The 18693-nt window shown below is 39.2% G+C and overlaps 1 protein-coding gene across 5 annotated transcripts in view; it reads right to left on the bottom strand.

Moving 5' to 3' along the window:
* Nucleotides 1-18693, bottom strand: part of COPG2 (COPI coat complex subunit gamma 2) — a 170855-nt gene that overhangs the window by 140314 nt on the left and 11848 nt on the right. Inside the window, exons 1-2 of one of the 5 annotated variants that reach the window (XM_069588387.1) lie at nt 3055-3203; nt 1448-1512 (exon numbers count right to left, since the gene is read on the bottom strand). Coding sequence is in view for 1 of the 5 variants with exons in the window: in XM_069588386.1 (XP_069444487.1) it covers nt 7332-7411 (80 nt within the window). In the remaining 4 variants the exon portion in view is untranslated. Of the gene's footprint in view, nt 1-1447; nt 2450-3054; nt 3204-7331; nt 7412-18693 lie in introns of those variants that run through there. The other 4 variants (XM_069588388.1, XM_069588390.1, XM_069588391.1 and 1 more) reach the window with 4 other exon arrangements.

Raw genomic sequence — 18693 nt, forward strand, 5'->3', positions numbered from 1 at the left:
CTGCAGTGATTTTGGAGCCCAAAACAATAAAGTCTCTGTTTCCACTGTTTCCCCATCCATTTGCCATGAAGTGATGGGACTGGATGCCATGATCTAATTCACTGTTATTATTCAAAGGCCTCAGGTATACCTGTATACCTTTCTATATCTCTGTCCAGAGGTTTTTGTTGTAATTATTGGAATAGATGAATTGTCGTGGCATTTCTTCATCTTGGCTAGAATTAGAAGTCCCTGACCCTCCCTTTTACTTGCTGGTGTTCATTAAGCAAGAGAAGGGAATTTTATGACTTGGCATCATTTTCATCATTTTCTCTCAAAAGTCTTCCACAATTTCATTTTAACAGAGAATAAGTATTTAATAGAGAATAAGAATCCAAATAAACTGGGTAGTCTGCATGTCAACTGGGCAGGAGAGAGGGAAGAAAAGCAGCATATAGAAAGGTTTCACAACACCCATTAAACCCACTGACACAGTTAATTTTCTGTGTCAACTTCACCGAGTTAAGGGATGCCCAGATAACTGGTAAAACATTACTTCTGGGTGTGTCTAGGGGAGCTTTTTCCAGAAGAGACTGGCATTTGAATCAGTAAGCTGAAAAAGAACAGAACTGCCACTTCTGTGGAAAAAATAAAATGGAGTAATCCCAGATGCAAGAAAATTCAGTTCTATGGTTCTGAAAGCCAAAGATGGTAGAACTTCATGGAGTGTTTAACCATATTAAAGCTAAGAGAGCAGCCAAGTAAAATATGGACTGAAAAATCAGCTTTTGGGATTCTGCAATCAAGAGATTACTAGAAATCTTTGAGAGAGAAGTTTCACTAGAGTGATGGCTAAGTCAAATTAGAATAGTATCTCACTTCTTTTCTTATTCTACACCAAGTTCTGGTAGACATAATGTCAGGGAAAGCAACACCATTCAAATTGAAAGGCTATTTCAGGCTTGAATATTTCTTACCAAGTCTGTGGATGGTCTTAGCTTCTTGCTTCCTTCAGAAACTAAAGTACTGTCTTCCTCTTGCCCAAATCCTCACATTATTCCCACAACTGATATCAAAACTGCCTGCCAGACAGTCATTCCCATAGCCCCTAAGCCCCCTTATTTCTTCCTAAACCATGGTCTCTAAACTGAGACTGTGAAATTTCCCACTCCAGCGCTCTTGCCTGGAAAATCCCATGGACAGAGGAGCCCGGTAGGCTGCAGTCCATGGGGTCGCAAAGAGTCGGACACAGCTGAGCGACTTCACTTTCACTTTTCACTTTCATGCATCGGAGAAAGAAATGGCAACCCACTCCAGTGTTCTTGCCTGGAGAATCCCAGGGACGGGGGAGCCTGGTGGGCTGCCGTCTATGGGGTCGCACAGAGTCAGACACGACTGAAGTGACTTAGCAGCAGCAGCAGGGATGTAACTAATCACATACTGATATCCACTCCCCCAGGATACTTGCCATGTGAGTGATGGGTCAGTCCAGAATTCAAAGCAATCTTCAGATGCAGACTTTCACTGGTGAGTCTCATCAGACAGGGGTAGAACAGTATGACCAGACTGTCAATATACTTGACCATCCTTAAGCCACTATCTAAATCTCCTTGTGTTTTTCTTTTCTTTAAATGAGTTGTAATTTATATACAATTTTAAAATGTCAGCTTAAGTGTTCGGTTAGATGGCATTTGGAGTCACTCATGTAAGCGCTACCCAAAATAAATACTGTATACTTCCTTCATCTTGGGAAGTTCCCTCATTCCCACATCTAGTCAGTTTCCTCCAATCTACCAGACTTCTGGTTTCTATCACCACAGCTGAGTTTTGGCTGGTCTTTGAATTTATATAAAAAGAATCATCCAAGCATTCTTTTTGTGTGTCTTTTGTTCCAACATACTATTTTAGGAGTATGTCTGTGTTGTTGCTTGAATCAGCAATCTGTTCTTTTTTATTGCTGAGTAGTGATCCACTATACTAATAAAACACAATTTGTTTAGCCATCCTCCTACTGATGAACCTTTGGGTTGTTTCTAGTTTAGGGCTATCACAAAGCTGCAATCAAATTCTTGTACAGTCGTTTTTTATGGTCAAAGATTTTCATTTTCTTAGCAGTAAAATCACTGGTCACAGGGTAGGCATATGTTTAACTTCATAAGAAACTGCCAAATCTTTTCTGAGGTTGCTGTACCATTCTACATTCCCATCTGCAATGAGTGACAGCTTCAGCAGCTCCATACACTGGATACTGGAGTAGGGTTGTTGATTTAGTACTGTCAGGCTTTGCTAGTTTAACCATTTTAGTGAATGTGAAAGATAGCTTACTGAAGTTTAAATCTTCATTTCCCTGATGACTAATAATATTGAGAACACTGCCATGTGCTTACTGGCTCTTTATATATATTCTTTAATGAAGTGTATGCCTTCAGGTCTTCTCAATATTCATGCTAACATAACTGCAAAATTCCTGCTACAACAAATGACCACAATTAGAGGCTTAAAATAACAAAAGTACAGTATCTTATAGTTAGTTCTACGGGCTAGAATTTCAACTTAGGTCCCACTGGGCTAAAATCATGTCAGCAGGCCTGCATCCATCTCATAAGCAAAATACATTCACCCCATCCCAAGATTCCCCCAAATCAACACATTACAGCATTAGCTCAAAGTCCAAAATCTCATTTAAATCTCACCCAACTCAAAGCACCAATCTTATTATCAAAAATCATAAGGGATGGGTGAGAAAGGGTATAATTTATCCTAAGGCAAAATTCCTATCTACCCATGGACATGCTAAACTTTAAAACAAGTTCCCTGCTCTGAAACACAAAGATGGGACCTGGCATAGCAGAACACACACAAACATTCCTATTCAAAAAGAGAAAATGGAAAGCTAAAAAAGAGTTACTGGCCCCAGACAATTCTGAAACCCATCCAGGCAAACAGAAGAGGGTTCAAGCCCTAAGCAGAATTCACTAGGCTCTCAGCTCTGCCCTATGGGCCTGCAGCTCTGCCCTCTGAGTCATCCTTCCTTGTTATAAGGGGCAGCCTGTGTTTAAAGCTGAGGAGTCTTACCAGCCTGTCTCCTGCCTGCAGAATTTTGGGGCTCTGAGAGCCCTCTTTCGCTTCATCTCTGGTCCTTTCAGTCCATGCTGGCAGTGTTTCTGCTGGTGTAAGGTTCTCAAGCACCTTGTGGGACTACCATATTTGTACAGACTCACTCCACTAGTCAAGAGGTTCCTCCACAGATCTTGCCTAGATAATCCCATCTCTATTTTCAGCTTCTGTTTAGATGCTGAGGGAATCTATGAGTCACACCCTTGATCTCTCAGAGTGGTTTGTGTGAGTGAATACACTGACCTCTTAATCTGAGGTTTGAGCAAAAGGCTATATAACAACTGATTTTTTCCTCTAGAGAATGCTTTCCAAACACACATCTCTTGATTTGAGCATCCTCTGCCATTTTCGTAGGCTGAGAATTTCCAAAATCAGCAACTCCTGCTTTATTTTTGTTGTGTTTTTGAGGTGTAATTGATCATACAACATTATATTAGTTTCAGGTGTACAATATAACAATTTGGTATTTATCAAGATCTCCTGGTTCACGTTTAACAGGTCTCTCCTCAATTTTTACTGTACTCTCAAATTTTACTAAATGACAAAAAGAGAAATCAAGCCACACCTCAATTCTGCTTGGAAATCTCAGTTAAATATCCAAATTCATGTTTGCAAGCCCCACTTTCCACCTAGGACAGGATACAATGCGACTAAGCTTCCTGCCACAATGTAACAAGGATCCCCGTCCTCCAGTTTCTATTAGTAATAGAAACTTCTTCCTCATTTTCTCCTGAGCCCTCACCAGCAGCACCTTCAATGTCCATATTTCTGTCAACAGTCTGTTCACAATGATACGTGATAAACATTTTCTCTATCCTGTAGCTCACTTCCTTCTTCGTCTAGAAGAGGCATTAATGGTCATATTTCTACTAACAGTTTGTTCAAGGCAGTGCAGAAATTTTCTATCATGCTCCCCAAACTCTGCCAGCACCCGCTCACTACCCAATTACAAAGCCACTTCCACATTCTTAGGTATTTGTTACAGCAGCACCCCACTTTCAGGTACCAAAGGCTCTTACTAGTTTTTTTTTCTTCCAGTTTTGAGATGTAATGTGACATATAACATTGTCTAACTTTAAAGTGTACAAACTACTGATCTGATACATTAATACACTGCAAAATCCAGTAGTTTTCAATTGTTGCTGTAACAAATTATCACAAACTTAAGAGGCTTAAGACAACATTCATTTCTTTACCTTGCAGTTCTGTAAGGTGAGGTCCAACACAGGCCTCAGTGGGCTAAAATCAAGGTATGAGCAAGAAGGCATTCCTTTCTGGGGGCTGTCGGGGTTCATCCATTTCCCTGCCTTTTCCAATTTCTAAGGTTACCCATATTTCCTTGGTTTGTGGTCCCCTTCCTCCATCTCCAAATCCAACGAAAACAATGCAGTTCTGTGGCCCTGCTTCCACCATCACATCCCTTTACTGAAGCTTTTCTTCCGCCTCTCCTACGTAAGGGCCCTTAGCCTTGTATTGGGCCCACGTGGATAACCCAGGATACGCTCCCTATCTGCTGATTAGCAACTGGAATTCCCCTTTGCCACGGACCATACTGATGGGTCCTAGGAATTAGGACAGGGAGGCCTTGCAGGTGGAAGGTATATTATTCTGCCCACAACATCTACTAATCACTTCAAACAAACAAGAAGCAAACCACAATGCAAAGTGGCCTAACAGGAATCAGGTGGAAGTACTACCAGCTACAGGAAGGAACGAAAATCCTCAATCAACAGTTTATACTCTATTTTTAACTTTTCCACTATTCAGGGAGACTAGCAATCTCAGTGAAGATTTTTTTTTGTTTTTGTTTTTTATTTGTGCCACTTGTGGTGAGTTAACTAATCTTAGTTAACTAAGTACCCATTTTCAATCCCTTCTCTCAAGCTTGCCCCTTGGGCTATAAAAGCTAAATACTCACTTTCCTGGCCTCCTAACGTTAGTCATAACACAGTTGTGCCAAATGAAATCTAAAAATTGCCTTGGGAAAAGCTTTTGCATACCTGATGAAAGAGGCAGATGGTGCTGGCTCTCTCTGGCCCCCTTCCCGGTACCCCTCCCATCTTGAATGGTGCACTGCCAGTAATTCAGGCATCTATTTTGCAATAACGTGAGGATGTCCCAAAGAATTTAAGACATGTCAGCCCTGACACTGCTGAGCCACTGAAGCAACACCAGTTTCTCTGCCTATTTTATGTGTTACTATTTACATCTGGCTCTCTGTTCTTTTCAGCTGAAAGCTTTACTAATTGAAACTTCCACACAACTGCTGGTTAAGCGTAAGTCTCCTCCTACAAAATTTATTTTGCTATACAAATATCAGATTCCCTTGAATGAGTTGTAATTAATAACTATTAACTATAACTATTAACAACTATTTTTCTACATAACATCTGTTAAATGTCTTAGGACTCTAAATTACACATTCTCATTCTAGAAAATTTGAAAATTATCAAAAGTTTAAAGAATATAAATAGCCACAATTCCAAACACCCAGAGGTAACTTACTGGTAATGAATCATTGTATTTTCAGCCATAAATTTTTATACATATACTTAGAATATTTTTAAGACCATAAGGAATATATAGACTTAAATCCAACTCTCATTCAGCACTGTACTGAGGAGTTTCCCATATCATTAAACATGTTTCAAAAATATATCCAAAAAATTAAAATATTTATCTCTGATTGTTTTCTGAGGATAATTTCATGGATATGGAATTACTGGATTAAAGGGATAAACCCTTTTAAACATTCAACAAATGCTGCCACAATGCTTTCTAGAAAAACTGAACCAATTCATTATTCTACCTCCTGTTTACAAGAAAATCAATATCCCTTACAAGTACTGACTGACTTATTTTTTTTTTGCCAATGTGATCGGCAAAAATACTTTAATTTTCCAAAATTTATACAGAACTCATAAACTCAGTGCAAAACAAAAAAAGATTTAAAATGGGCAGACATGAACAGACATTTTTCCAAAGAAGACATACAGATGGCCAACAAGTACATGAAAAGATGCTCTACTTCATCAGTTCTCAGGAGGATGTAAATCAAAACCACAATTAGATTATCACCTCACACCTATTAGAATGGTTATTAACAAAAACATAGAAATAGCAAGCATTGAGGACATGCAGAAAAGAGAACCCTCTGTACCGCTGGTGGGAATGTAAACTGGTACAGCCATTACGGAAAACAGTATGGAGATTCCTCAAAAAACTGAAAACAGAACTACCATATAGCAATTCTATTTCTGGGTATTCATCTGAAGAAAACAATAACACTAATTCAAAAAGATATATGCATTCCCATGCTCACTGCAGCATTACTTACAATTGCCAAGATATGGAAACAAGCTAAGTATCCATCAATAGATGAATGGATAAAGAAATTGAGGTACGTATGTGCACTGGAGTATTATTCAGCCATTAAAAGGAATGAAATCCTGCCATTTGTGACAATATGTATGGACCCTGAGAGCCTTATCTTAAGTGAAATAAATCAGACAGAGAGAGACAAATACCATATAATAGTTCTTATATGTGGAATTTAAATAAGTAAATAAATATACATATATAAAACCAAGGTCATAGATACAGAGAACAGGTTAGTGGATGCCAGAGGCAGGGACTAGGGGTGAAATAGGTGAGGGGCTTGGGTTTTGGGGGTTTGTTTGTTTTTTTTTTAGTTTAAATAATTTGAATTTAAAAACACAAAAAAATATTGTAACTCATTCTTGAATTTTTAATTTACATTTTTTGGTTACTAGTGAGAATGACTAGAGATATTTAGATTCTTTATATTAGTTATTTTATTAATTATCACATGGAGATAACTTTTGAAATATGAGTTTTTATATATTATAGATATTAGTCTTTTGTAATATTTTATTTCATAAAGCAACTATAATATAAAATTTTAAATTTTTAAATAATATTTTATTTCAGTGCATCATTTACTTTTTAGTTTTGTTTAATAACATATTATGATTCTAAATGTAATCAATCTATTAGCATTAGTCTTCATGACTTCTTTTTTTGCTTTATCAGACAGGGATGGTTTTCACAGGATGACAACCACATTTTAGAAAAGAATGCTCTTTGACATTATATTCTTTTTTAAATTCTTATTGGCTTTCTTACAGTCAACATGTAAAATTAATAGAAAAAGGACAAGAAATACTTCACTAAATATGTAAGTATCCCATCCCAGGTTTTAACTATTCACATACCTGCTTGTAACAATTATGACATCCTCAGAGATGGTAGCCATTTCTTTGATGGTAAGGTAGCACATTCTTCTCAATGTTTGCTAAAAAATTATTTACAAAAGGCAACAGGTTATTCATAAGGAAATGGTTTTTTAAACTGTTTGAAATGAGGACCCCAAATAGATATACTTACAAAATTATTCTTAAAAAGATTATCATCTACCCAAAAAGTCCTTTTAAAAATGTCTGGATGAAGGGACTTCTGTGGCATTCCAGTGGTTAAAACACCACGTTCCCATTGCTGGGGGCCTGGGTTTAATCCCTAGTCAGGTAACTAAGATCCTGCATGCTGCAGGGTGTGGCCACAAAAGAGAGAGACAGAGAAATGCCTAGATGAGAAAATGTTCAGAATTCCACTATTTCCTAAACACAAGTAACTGATTCACTAAGAGTGGAAAACATCTAGATGAAAATACAAACATTCAATTAATTATGGGTCTTTATACAGAAACACCCACACCGTGACTCTGACAGTGAGTCCAAAGACAGGTTTTTCAGAGAGCTAAAGGCTTACCCTAAAAAATATTTTTTCATTCTTTAAAAATATATACACAGACATGCAGACTCTGTGTTTTCCTCAGTTTAGCATATTTTTCCTTAAGGCATTTGTAGTTGTATAACTAACTTCTATTTTCAATTATCAAGATTTCTACATGGACACCTGGATCCAAAATCAGTGTTAAACTAACAATAATGAAGTTTTGCCCACTCTTTCTCCTCACCTGGATCTCCCATTTTATTTATAAACATTCATACTCAATACTAGAAGGAGTGGTTCCTCTCACCTGTCTTGCCTCCTTCTTTATCAAGTAACTTGATATGAGGAGTGAAACTCAAATACGTCAGACCCAGCTCAAGTCCGAGCTGCACAAAGGATCTGCTGGAGACTACTGAGCCCGTGAAGGAACGGACAGAACAGAATGAGGACTTTCATGGTGATTAAACACAGAAAAAAGTCACTCCAGAAAGAGAAAGGCAGCATGGGGCAGATGAATGAGGCATACCACATCCGTCTGAAGCTACTATGAGAAGAAAGCAAAAAATGAGAATCAAAATTTCAGATAATTTTGTAATAAAAATCTACCATGAAGCAGAATAAAACTAGAGATATGAAAAAAGTAACTAAAGAACAAAAATTGAGGCTCAACACTGTTAGTCATTGGGGAAATGCAAGTTATAGCCACATTTCAGATCTCACCTCACACCTACCAAAATGGCTAAAACTTAAAAAGAGTGATAATCCAGTGTTGACAAAGATGTGTTTTTAACAAGTAAAATCTATGACCTAAACAAATACACAGAAATGCTGAATAAAATAGGAACAAAAAGATTTTAATATGAAGCCAAAGGCAAAGTGAAGGGACATTCACAGGTGGCAAAATGGAAAAATAAGTAACTCACAGCCACAGAAGCACAAGCTCAGGGTCTTGCATAGGATAAAGTATCTACAGTCCACAAACGATGGGATTCTAAAAGGTATATTCTTCAGGCACAGGGAAACTAGTCTAGGTAATAACTCAGAAATACAGCAAGGAGTGAAGAGTTTAAAAAAAAGTGGTAAACAGCAACAAGACAGTGTGATATTGGCAAAATATGGACAAATACATCAATGCAACAGAAGAGACAAACAAGAAATATACTCACATAAATACAGTCAACTGATCTTTGACAAAGAAGCAAAGGCAACACAATGAAGTGAAAACAGTCTCTTCAACAAATGGTGCCAGAACTGGATAGCCACCAGCCAAGAAGTTGAATCAGATGCAAACCTTACACTCTCTTCACAAAATTACCTCAAAATCAATCACAAACCTAAATGTAAAATGCAGAACAATAAAGTTCCTAGTAGAATACATAGAAGGAAACCTAGATGATGTTTATTTAGTATGGTGATGGCTTTTTCAATACAACCCCAAAGGCAAGATCCATGAAAGAAATAATTGATAGGTCAGCCTTTAATACAATTAAACACTTCTGCTCTGCAAAAGACAGTGTCAAAAGGATAAGAAGATAACACAGACTGGGAAAAATATTTACAGAACACATAACTGAGAAAAGATTATCCAAAATACACCCAAAAAACCCTCTTTAGAGTCAAAATAAGAAAACATCATATTAAAATGGGCCAAAGACTTTAGCAGATAACTACACTTAAGAAGATAAAACAGATGGCAAATAAGTATATGCAAAGATGCTGAATGTTATATTCATCAGGGAAAGTTAAATTATTAATAAAACAAGGTATGACAACACTACTGACACAACGGTCAAAATCAGGAACACCAACACCACCAAATGCTGACGAGGATGGGGAGTCACAGGATCTCTCATTCACTGCTGGTGAATAAAACTCATACAGCCTCTTTGGAAGACAGTTTGACAGTTTCTTACAAAAACAAACATACATGTAACATGTGATCCAGCAATTGCTCACTCTGACATTTATTCACAGGAGTTGAAAACTTATGTCCACACAGAAACCTGACTTTATACCAGCTTTACTCATAATTGGGGCTTCCCTGGTGGCTCAGAGGTTAAAGCGTCTGCCTCCAATATGGGAGACCTGGGTTCGATCCCTGGGTCAGGAAGATCCCCTGGAGAAGGAAATGGCAACCCACTCCAGTATTCTTGCCTGGAGAAGCCCATGGACGGAGGAGCCTGGTAGGCTACAGTCCACGGGGCCGCAAAGAGCCTCAGACACGACTGAGCGACTTCACCTTACCTATTCATAATTGCCAAAATTGGAAGTAATCAAGATGTCCTTTTAGTAGGTGAATGGATAAACTATGGGACATCCAAACAACAGAAAGTGATTCAGTGCTAAAAGGAAATGAGCTAGCAAGCCATGAAAAAATAAAAAGGAAACTTAAATACATATTACTAAGTAAAAGAAACCAATATGAAAATGCTACATGCTGTTATGATTCCAATTATATGATAAATAGCTAAGAAAAGAGAAGTGAAAGGCAAACGAGAAAGATAAACACAACTGAATGTACAGTTTCAGAGAATAACAAGGAGACCTTCTTAAGTGAACAATGCAAAGAAATAGAAGAAAAACAACAGAATGGGGAACACTAGAGACCACTTCAAGAAAATTGGAGATACCAAGGGAACATTTCATGTAAAGATGGCCACAATAAAAGAGAAACGGCAAGGACCTAACAAAAGCAAAAGAGATTAAGAAGAGGTGCCAAGAACACACAGAAGAACTATACAAAAAAGGACTTAATAACCTGGATAGCCATGATGGTGTGGTCACTCATCTAGAGCCAGATATTCTGGATTGTAAAGTCAAGTGGGCCTTAGAAGTGCTACTATGAACTAAGCTAGTAGAGGTAACAGAATTCCAGCTTAGCTATTTCAAATTTTAAAAGATGCTGCTGCTAAAGTGTTGCACACAATAGGACAGCAAATATGGAAAGTTCAACAATGGCAACGGGACTGGAAAAGGTAGGTTTCATTCTGATACCAAAGAAGGGCAATGCCAAAGAATGTTCAAACTACAACACAATTGCGCTTATTTCACATGTTAGCATGTAATGCTCAAAAATCCTCCAAGCTAGGTTTGAAAACTATGTGAACCAAGAACTTTCAGTTGTACAAGCTGAATTTAGAAAAGGCAGAGGAACCAGGGATCTAATTGCTAACATCCACTGGATCATAGAAAAAAGGAATTCCAGAAAAACATTTGCTTCTGCTTCACTGACTATGCTAAAGCCTTCGACTATGTGGATCACAGCAAACCATGGAAAATTCCTAAAGAGATGGGAATACCAGACCACCTTAGTCTCCTGAGAAACGTGCATGCAGGTCAAGAACAACAGTTAGAACCAGACATGGAACAACTGACTGGTTCCAATGGGGAAATGAGTATGTCAAGGCTGTATTTTGTCACCCTGCTTATTTAACTTATATGCAAAGCTGTTGTTGTTCAGTCACTCAGTCATGTCCATGTCCAAGGTCAGAGAAATCACAGTAAGATGGTAGGTGCTGGAGTGGCTATGAGATACCCCATGTCCAAGGGCAAAGGAGAAGGCCCAGCAAGACGGTAGGAGGGGCGAATCTGCGTTTAGAATCAAACCCCATTCCCTACAGAGATGCTCAGGAGGCTCAAACAAACCTTGTGTGCACCAGGGCCCAGGGACGCAACAGAGACTGAGACAGAACTGTGTTTGAGCATCTCCTCCAACAGGAGGTATGGGTCGTCGGTGGACTGCCGCAGGAAGAGGGGCTCTGGGTGCAGCAGACTTGGGTATAGCATAAGCCCTCTCGGAGGAGGTAGCCATTAACCCCACCACAGAGCTGCCAGAACTTACACAGGACTAGGAAATAGACTCTTGGAGGGCACAACAGAACCTTGTGCACCAGGACCCAGGAGAAAAGAGCAGTGACCCCGCAGGAGACTGTCCAGACTTGCCTGTGGGTGTCTGGGAGTCTCTGGTGGAGGCATGGGTCGGTGGTGGCCTGCTGCAGGGCTGGGGGCACTAAGTGCAGCAGTACACGCCTGGGATCTCTCAAAGGAGGTCACCATTATCTTCATTACCTGCACCATAGTTTGGCCCCAAGTAAATAGCAGGGAGGGAACACAGCTCCACCCACCAATGGAAAACTGGATTAAAGATTTACTGAGCATGGCCCCCTCAGTCAGTCTCCCCCATCAGGAAGCTTCCATAAGCCTCTCATCCTTCTCCATCAGACGGCAGACAGACTGAAAACCACAATCAGAGAAAACTAACTAATCTAATCACATGGACCACAGCCTTCTCTAACTCAATGAAACTATGAGCCATGACACGTAGGGCCACCCAAGACGGATGGGTCATGGTGGAGAGTTCTGACAAAATCTGGTCCACTGGAGAAGGGAATGACAAACCACTTCAGTATTCTTGCCTTGAGAACCCCATGAACAGTATGAAAAAGCAAAAAGACAGGACACTGAAAGATGAACTTCCCAGGTCTGGAGAAATAAGTCCAGAAAGAATGAAGAGATGGAGCCAAAGCAAAAACAACACCAAGCTGTGGATATGACTGGCGATGGAAGCAAGGTCCAATGCTGTAAAGAGCAATATTGCATAGGAATCTGGAATGTTAGGTCCATGAATCAAGGCAAATTGGAAGTGATCAAACAGGAGATGGCAAGAGTGAACATCGACATTTTAGGACTCAGCGAACTAAAATGGACTGGAATGGGTGAATTTAACTCAGATGACCATTATATCTACTACTGTGGGCAAGAATCCCTTAGAAGAAATGGAGTAGCCATCATAGTCAACAAGAGAGTCCGAAATGCAGTATTTGGATGCAACCTCAAAAACGAAAGAATGATCTCTCTTCGTTTCCAAGGCAAACCATTCAATATCATGGTAATCCAAGTCCATGTCCCAACCAGTAATGCTGAAGCAGCTGAAGCTGAACAGTTATAAGAAGACCTATGAGACCTTCTAGAACTAACACTCAAAAAAAGATGTCTTTTTCATTATAGGGGACTGGAATGCACAAAAATGGGAAGAAACACCTGGAGTAACAGGCAAATTTGGCCTTGGAGTATAGAATGAATCAGGGCAAAGGTTAATAGTCTTGCCAAGAGAACGCATTGGTCATAGCAAACACTCTCTTCCAACAACACGAGAACATTCTACACCTGGACATCACCAGATGGTCAACACTGAAATCAGACTGACTATATTCTTTGCAGCCAAAGATGCAGACGCTCTATAAAGTGAGCAAAAAGAAAAAAGACTGGGAGCTGACTGTGCCTCAGATTATGAACTCCTTATTGCTAAATTCAGACTTAAATTGAAGAAAGTAGGGAAAACTACTAGACCATTCAGGTATGACCTAAATCAAACCCTAACAATTATACAGTGGAAGTAAGAAATAGATTCTAGAGACTAAATCTGACAGACAGAGTGCCTGATAAACTATGGACGGAGGTTCATGACATTATACAAGAGACAGGGAGCAAGACCATCTCCAAGAAAAAGAAAAGCAAAAAAAGCAAAATGGCTGTCTAAATAGGCCTTACAAATAGCTGTGAAAAGAAGAGAAGCCAAAAGCAAAGAAGAAAAGGAAAGATAAACCCATTGGAATGCAGAGTTCCAAGAACAGCAAGGAAAGACAAGAAAGCCTTCCTCAGTGATCAATGCAAAGAAATAAAGGAAAACAGCAGAATGGGAAAGACTAAAGACCTCTTCAAGAAAATCAGAGATATCAAGGGAACATTTCACACAAAGATGGGCTCAATAAAGGACAGAAATGGTATGGACCTAACAGAAACAAGATATTAAGAAGAGGTGGCAAGAATACACAGGAGAACTATACAAAAAGATCTTCATGACCCAGATAATCACGATGGTATAATCACTCACCTAGAGCCAGACATCCTGGAATGTGAAGTCAAGTGAGCCTTAGGAAGCATCAATACGAACAAAGCTAGTGGAGGTGATGGAATTCCAGTTGAGCTATTTCAAATCCTAAAAGATGCTGCTGTGAAAGTGCTGCACTCAATATGCCAGCAAGTTTGGAAAACTCAGCAGTGGCCACAGGACTGGAAAAGGTTAGTTTTCATTCTAATCCCAAAGAAAGGCAATGCCAAAGAATGCTCAAACTACTTCACAATTGCACTCACCTCACACGCTAGCAAAATAATGCTCTAAATTCTCCAAGCCAGGCTTCAGCAATACATGAACCATGAACTTCCAGATGTTCAAGCTGGTTTTAGAAAAGGCAGAGGAACCAGAGATCAAATTGTCAACATCTCCTGGATTATCAAAAGAGCAAGAGAGTTCCAGAAAAAATCTATTTCTCCTTTATTGACTATGCCAAAGGCCTTTACTGTGTGGATCACAATAAACTGTGGAAAATTCTTCAAGAGATGGGAATACCAAACCACCTGACCTGTCTCCTGAGAAATCTGTATGGAGGTTTAGAAGCAACAGCTAGAACTGGACATGGAACAACAGACTGGTTCTAAATAGGAAAAGGAGTACATAAAGGCTGTATATTGTCACCCTACTTATTTAACTTACATTCAGAGTACATCTTGAGAAACGCTCGGTTGGATGAAGCACAAGCTGGAATCAAGATTTCCAAGAGAAATATCAATAACCTCAGATATGCAGATGATACCACCCTTATGGCAGAAAGCAAAGAAGAACTAAAGAGCATCTCGATGAAGGTGAAAGAGGAGAGTGAAGAAGTTGGCTTAAAGCTCAACACTCAGAAAACAAAAGATCATGGCATCCGGTCCCATCACTTCACAGCAAATAGGAGAAACAGTGGAAACAGCAGCAGACTTTATTTTGGGGGGTTCCAAAATCACTGCAGATGGTGACTGCAGCCATGAAATTAAAAGATGCTTACTGCTTGGAAGAAAAGCTATGACCAACCTAGACAGCATATTAAAAAGCAGAGACATCACTTTGCCAATAAAGGTCCATCTAGTCAAGGCTATGTTTTCTCCAGTAGTCATGTATGGATATAAGAGTTGGACTCTAAAGAAAGCTAAGCAGCAAAGAATTGATGTTTTTGAACTGTGGTGTTGGAGAAGACTCTTGAGAGTCCCTTCGACTGCAAGGAGATTCAACCAGTCAATCCCAAAGGAAATCAGTCCTCAATATTCATTGGAAGGACTGATGTTGAAGCTGAAACTCTAATACTTTGGCCACCTGATGTGAAGAGCTGACTCGTTTGAAAAGACCCTGCTAGCATGTGAAATAAGTGCAATTGTGTGGTAGTTTAAACATTCTTTGGCATTGCCCTTCTTTGGGATTGGAATGTAAACTGATCTTTTCCAGTCCTGTGGCCACTGCTGAGTTTTCCATATTTGTTGGCATATTGAGTGCAGCACTTTAACAGCATCATCTTTTAGGATTTGAAATCGCTAAGCTGGAATTTCATCATGTCCACTAGCTTTGTTCATAGTGATGCTTCCTAAGGCCCAGTTGACTTCACACTCTAAGATGTCAGGCTCTAGGTAAGTGATCACACCATCGTGGCTATCTGGGTCACTAAGATCTTTTTTGTATAGTTCTTCTGTGTATTCTGCTGAGCACATCATGCGAAATGCTGGGCTGGATGAATCGTAAGCTGGAATCAAGAATGCTGGGAGAAATATCAACAACTTCGGATATGCAGATGATACCATTTTAATTGTGGAAAGCAAAGAGGAACTAAAGAGCCTCTTGATGAGGGTGAAAGAGGAAAGCGAAAAAGCTGGCTTAAAACTCAACATTCGAAAACCTAAGAATATGGCATCTGGTTCTATCACTTCATGGCAAATAGATGGGGAAACCATGGTAGATTTTATTTTATTGGTCTCCAGAATTACTGTGGACAGTTACTGTAGCCACAAAACTAAAAAATAAAAATAAAAAACTTGTTCCTTGAAAGAAAAGCTATGACAAACTTAGTGTGTTAAAAAGCAGAGACCTCGCTCTGCAGAAACAGTTTCATATATTCAAAGCTATGGTTTTTCCAGTAGTCATGTATAGATGTGAGAGTAGGACCATAAAGAAGGCTGAGCACCAAAAAATTGATGCTTCCAAACTGTGGTGCCGGAGAAGACTCTTCAGAGTCTCTTTGATAGCATGGAGATCAAACCAGTCAATCCTAAAGGAAATCAACCCTAAAATTTCACTGGAAGGACTGATGCTGAAGCTGAAGCTCCAATACTTAGGCCACCTGATATAAAGAGCCAACTCTCTGGAAAAGACCCTGATGCTATACAGGAGCAGAGGGGATGACAGAGGATGATATGGTTGGATGGCATCACCAACTCAATGGATATGGGTTTGAACAAACTCGGGGAGATAGTGAAGCACAGGAAGCCTGGCATGCTGAAGTCCATGGGGTTGCAGAGTTGGAGATGACTAAGCTGCTGAACAACTAACAACCCCTAATCTGAGACCTGTAATCTGCCCCAAGGAAATGAACTAGTATAAGCATTGGTTTTTCTTCATATCATAATCCTGGAATTTTTGTTAGTCTAATATCTAGAAAACTACTGTGTGGGATACACACACACACACACACACACACACACACACTTTTTTCTAGGCATTTTTGGTAGCAGGGAAAATCTAGCCCCTTCATCACGGCTAGAGACAGAACAGACATGTGCTTTTTTTTTTTTTTTTTTTAAGTCTTATGGCATGCAGGATCTTAGTTCCCCAACCAGGGATTAAACTTGCACCCTCAGTCATGAAAACACAAAATACTAACCACTGGACCACCAAAGGATTCCAAGAAATGTATTATTAATATCAAAAACATATGGTGAATCAAGTTACTTTTTAAAAAGTATGTATTTATTTGGCTGCTCTGGGTCGTCACTGCTGCACATGGGCTTTCTCCAGGTACGGGCAGCAGGGCCTACTCTCCAGGTGCAGTGCACCACCTTCTCATCTTGGTGGTTCCTCTTGTTGTGGAGCAGGGGCTCTAAGGCATGCAGGCTTCAGCAGTTGCAGCAAGTAGGCTTAGTTTCCACACAGCATGTAGGAACTTCCTGGACCAGGGATCGGAACCCATGTCCCCTGCATTGGTAGGTAGATTCTTAACCATTGGACCACCAGGGAAGACCTAGCCAGTTACTCTTTTATTATTGATTTCCAACATTAATCCAAGGTAATGAGAACACAAGATACATGATTTCATTCATTTGGAATTTGTTTTGTCTTATTTTATGGCTCAGTGTACAGTCAATTTCTGTAAATGTTGTGTTATTCATTTACATTTAATGCAATAATGATATATTTGGGTCTATATCTACCATCTTATATACTTTCTGTTTGTTCTGCTTGACCTTTTACAACACCAAAGTGAAAAAAGAAGTATCAACAGATTCTACAAACCCTTAAAAGAATAAGAAAACATTAAGAACAGTTTTAGCCAGTGAAGTTCAACAATGTAAACAAAATGGAGAAATTCCTTGAAAGACACAAACTACCAGAGGTCACTCAAGAAGAAAAATAATCGGAATAATACCATCTGTTTCCTTTTAAAATTATCAAAAACCTTACCACAGTGCGGATGCTTTCAATAGCAAATTCCGACAAACATTTCAGGAAAAATTAATAATGATTCTATAGGACTTCCCTGGTGGCCCAGCCAGTGTTTAGGAGTCCGCCTGCCAATGCAGAGGATGCGGGTTCAGTCTCTGGTCTGGGAAGATTCCACGTGCCTTGGGCAACTAAGTCTGTAAGCCACAACTACTGAAGCCGAGTGCTGCAACTACTGAAGCATCTTCACCTGGAGCCTGTGCTCCACAACAAGAGAAGCCACTGCAATGAGAAGGCTGTGCACTGCACCAAGAAGGCTGTGCACTGCACTGAGGAGTAATCCCTGCTTACCACAACTAGAGAAAGCCTGAGCACAGCAATGAAGACCCAGTGCAACCAAAAATAAACAAATAAATATATATAGAGAAAAGAATAATGATTCTACAAAACTCTGCAAGAGGAGAAGAGGAAGTAATACTTATCAATTCATTTTATGAAGCCAGCATTACCCAAATACCAAATCCAAACAAAAACATAAGAAAAAATTACAGGTAAATATTATTTCACGACCACATACTCAAAATTAATTTCAAATTTTGAGTTTTAACAGAAAACAAAGATTTTATATTTTCCAGGAAAACAAATAAATGCATCTTACCATATTAATAAACTAAAAAGAAAGACCATAATTAATTCAATAGATACAGAAAAAACATTTGACAAAATTCAACACCCATCTACAAAAACAAAAACAAACAAACAAACAAAAAACCCTCCTAGCAAACTAAGAAGAGAAAATGACTTCCTCAACCTGAAAAACTTAGGGGCTTCCCAGGTAGTGCAGTGGTAAAGAATCTGCCTGCCAAAGCAGGAGATGCAGGAGACGTGGGTTTGATCCCCTGGTTTGGGAAGGTCTCTTGGAGGAGGAAATGAAAACCTGCTCCAGTATTCTTGCCTGGAAAATTCCATGGATAGAAGAGCCTGGTGGGTTACAGTCCATGAAGTCGCAAAGAATCAGACGAGACTGAGCAACTAAGCACACACACACGGAAAACTTAAGCGCTAGCATCAATTTAATGCTGAAAGATTAAACACCTTCCCTCCAAGATCAGGAGCAAAACAAGGATATCCTCTACCACCACTTCCATTTCATACTGTATCACAGTGCAAGAAGATATTACGGTAAGAAAAACAAATAAAACTCATTCAGACTGAAAAAAGTAAATCCTAAGGAATCTCCCAAAATACTGCTAGAAGGAATAAATTTAACAAAATCACAGGAACAGATCAATATACAAAAAATCTATTTAATTTCTATAGAG

This window comes from Ovis canadensis, chromosome 4, assembly GCF_042477335.2.
Source record: "Ovis canadensis isolate MfBH-ARS-UI-01 breed Bighorn chromosome 4, ARS-UI_OviCan_v2, whole genome shotgun sequence".
Taxonomy (NCBI): domain Eukaryota; kingdom Metazoa; phylum Chordata; class Mammalia; order Artiodactyla; family Bovidae; genus Ovis; species Ovis canadensis.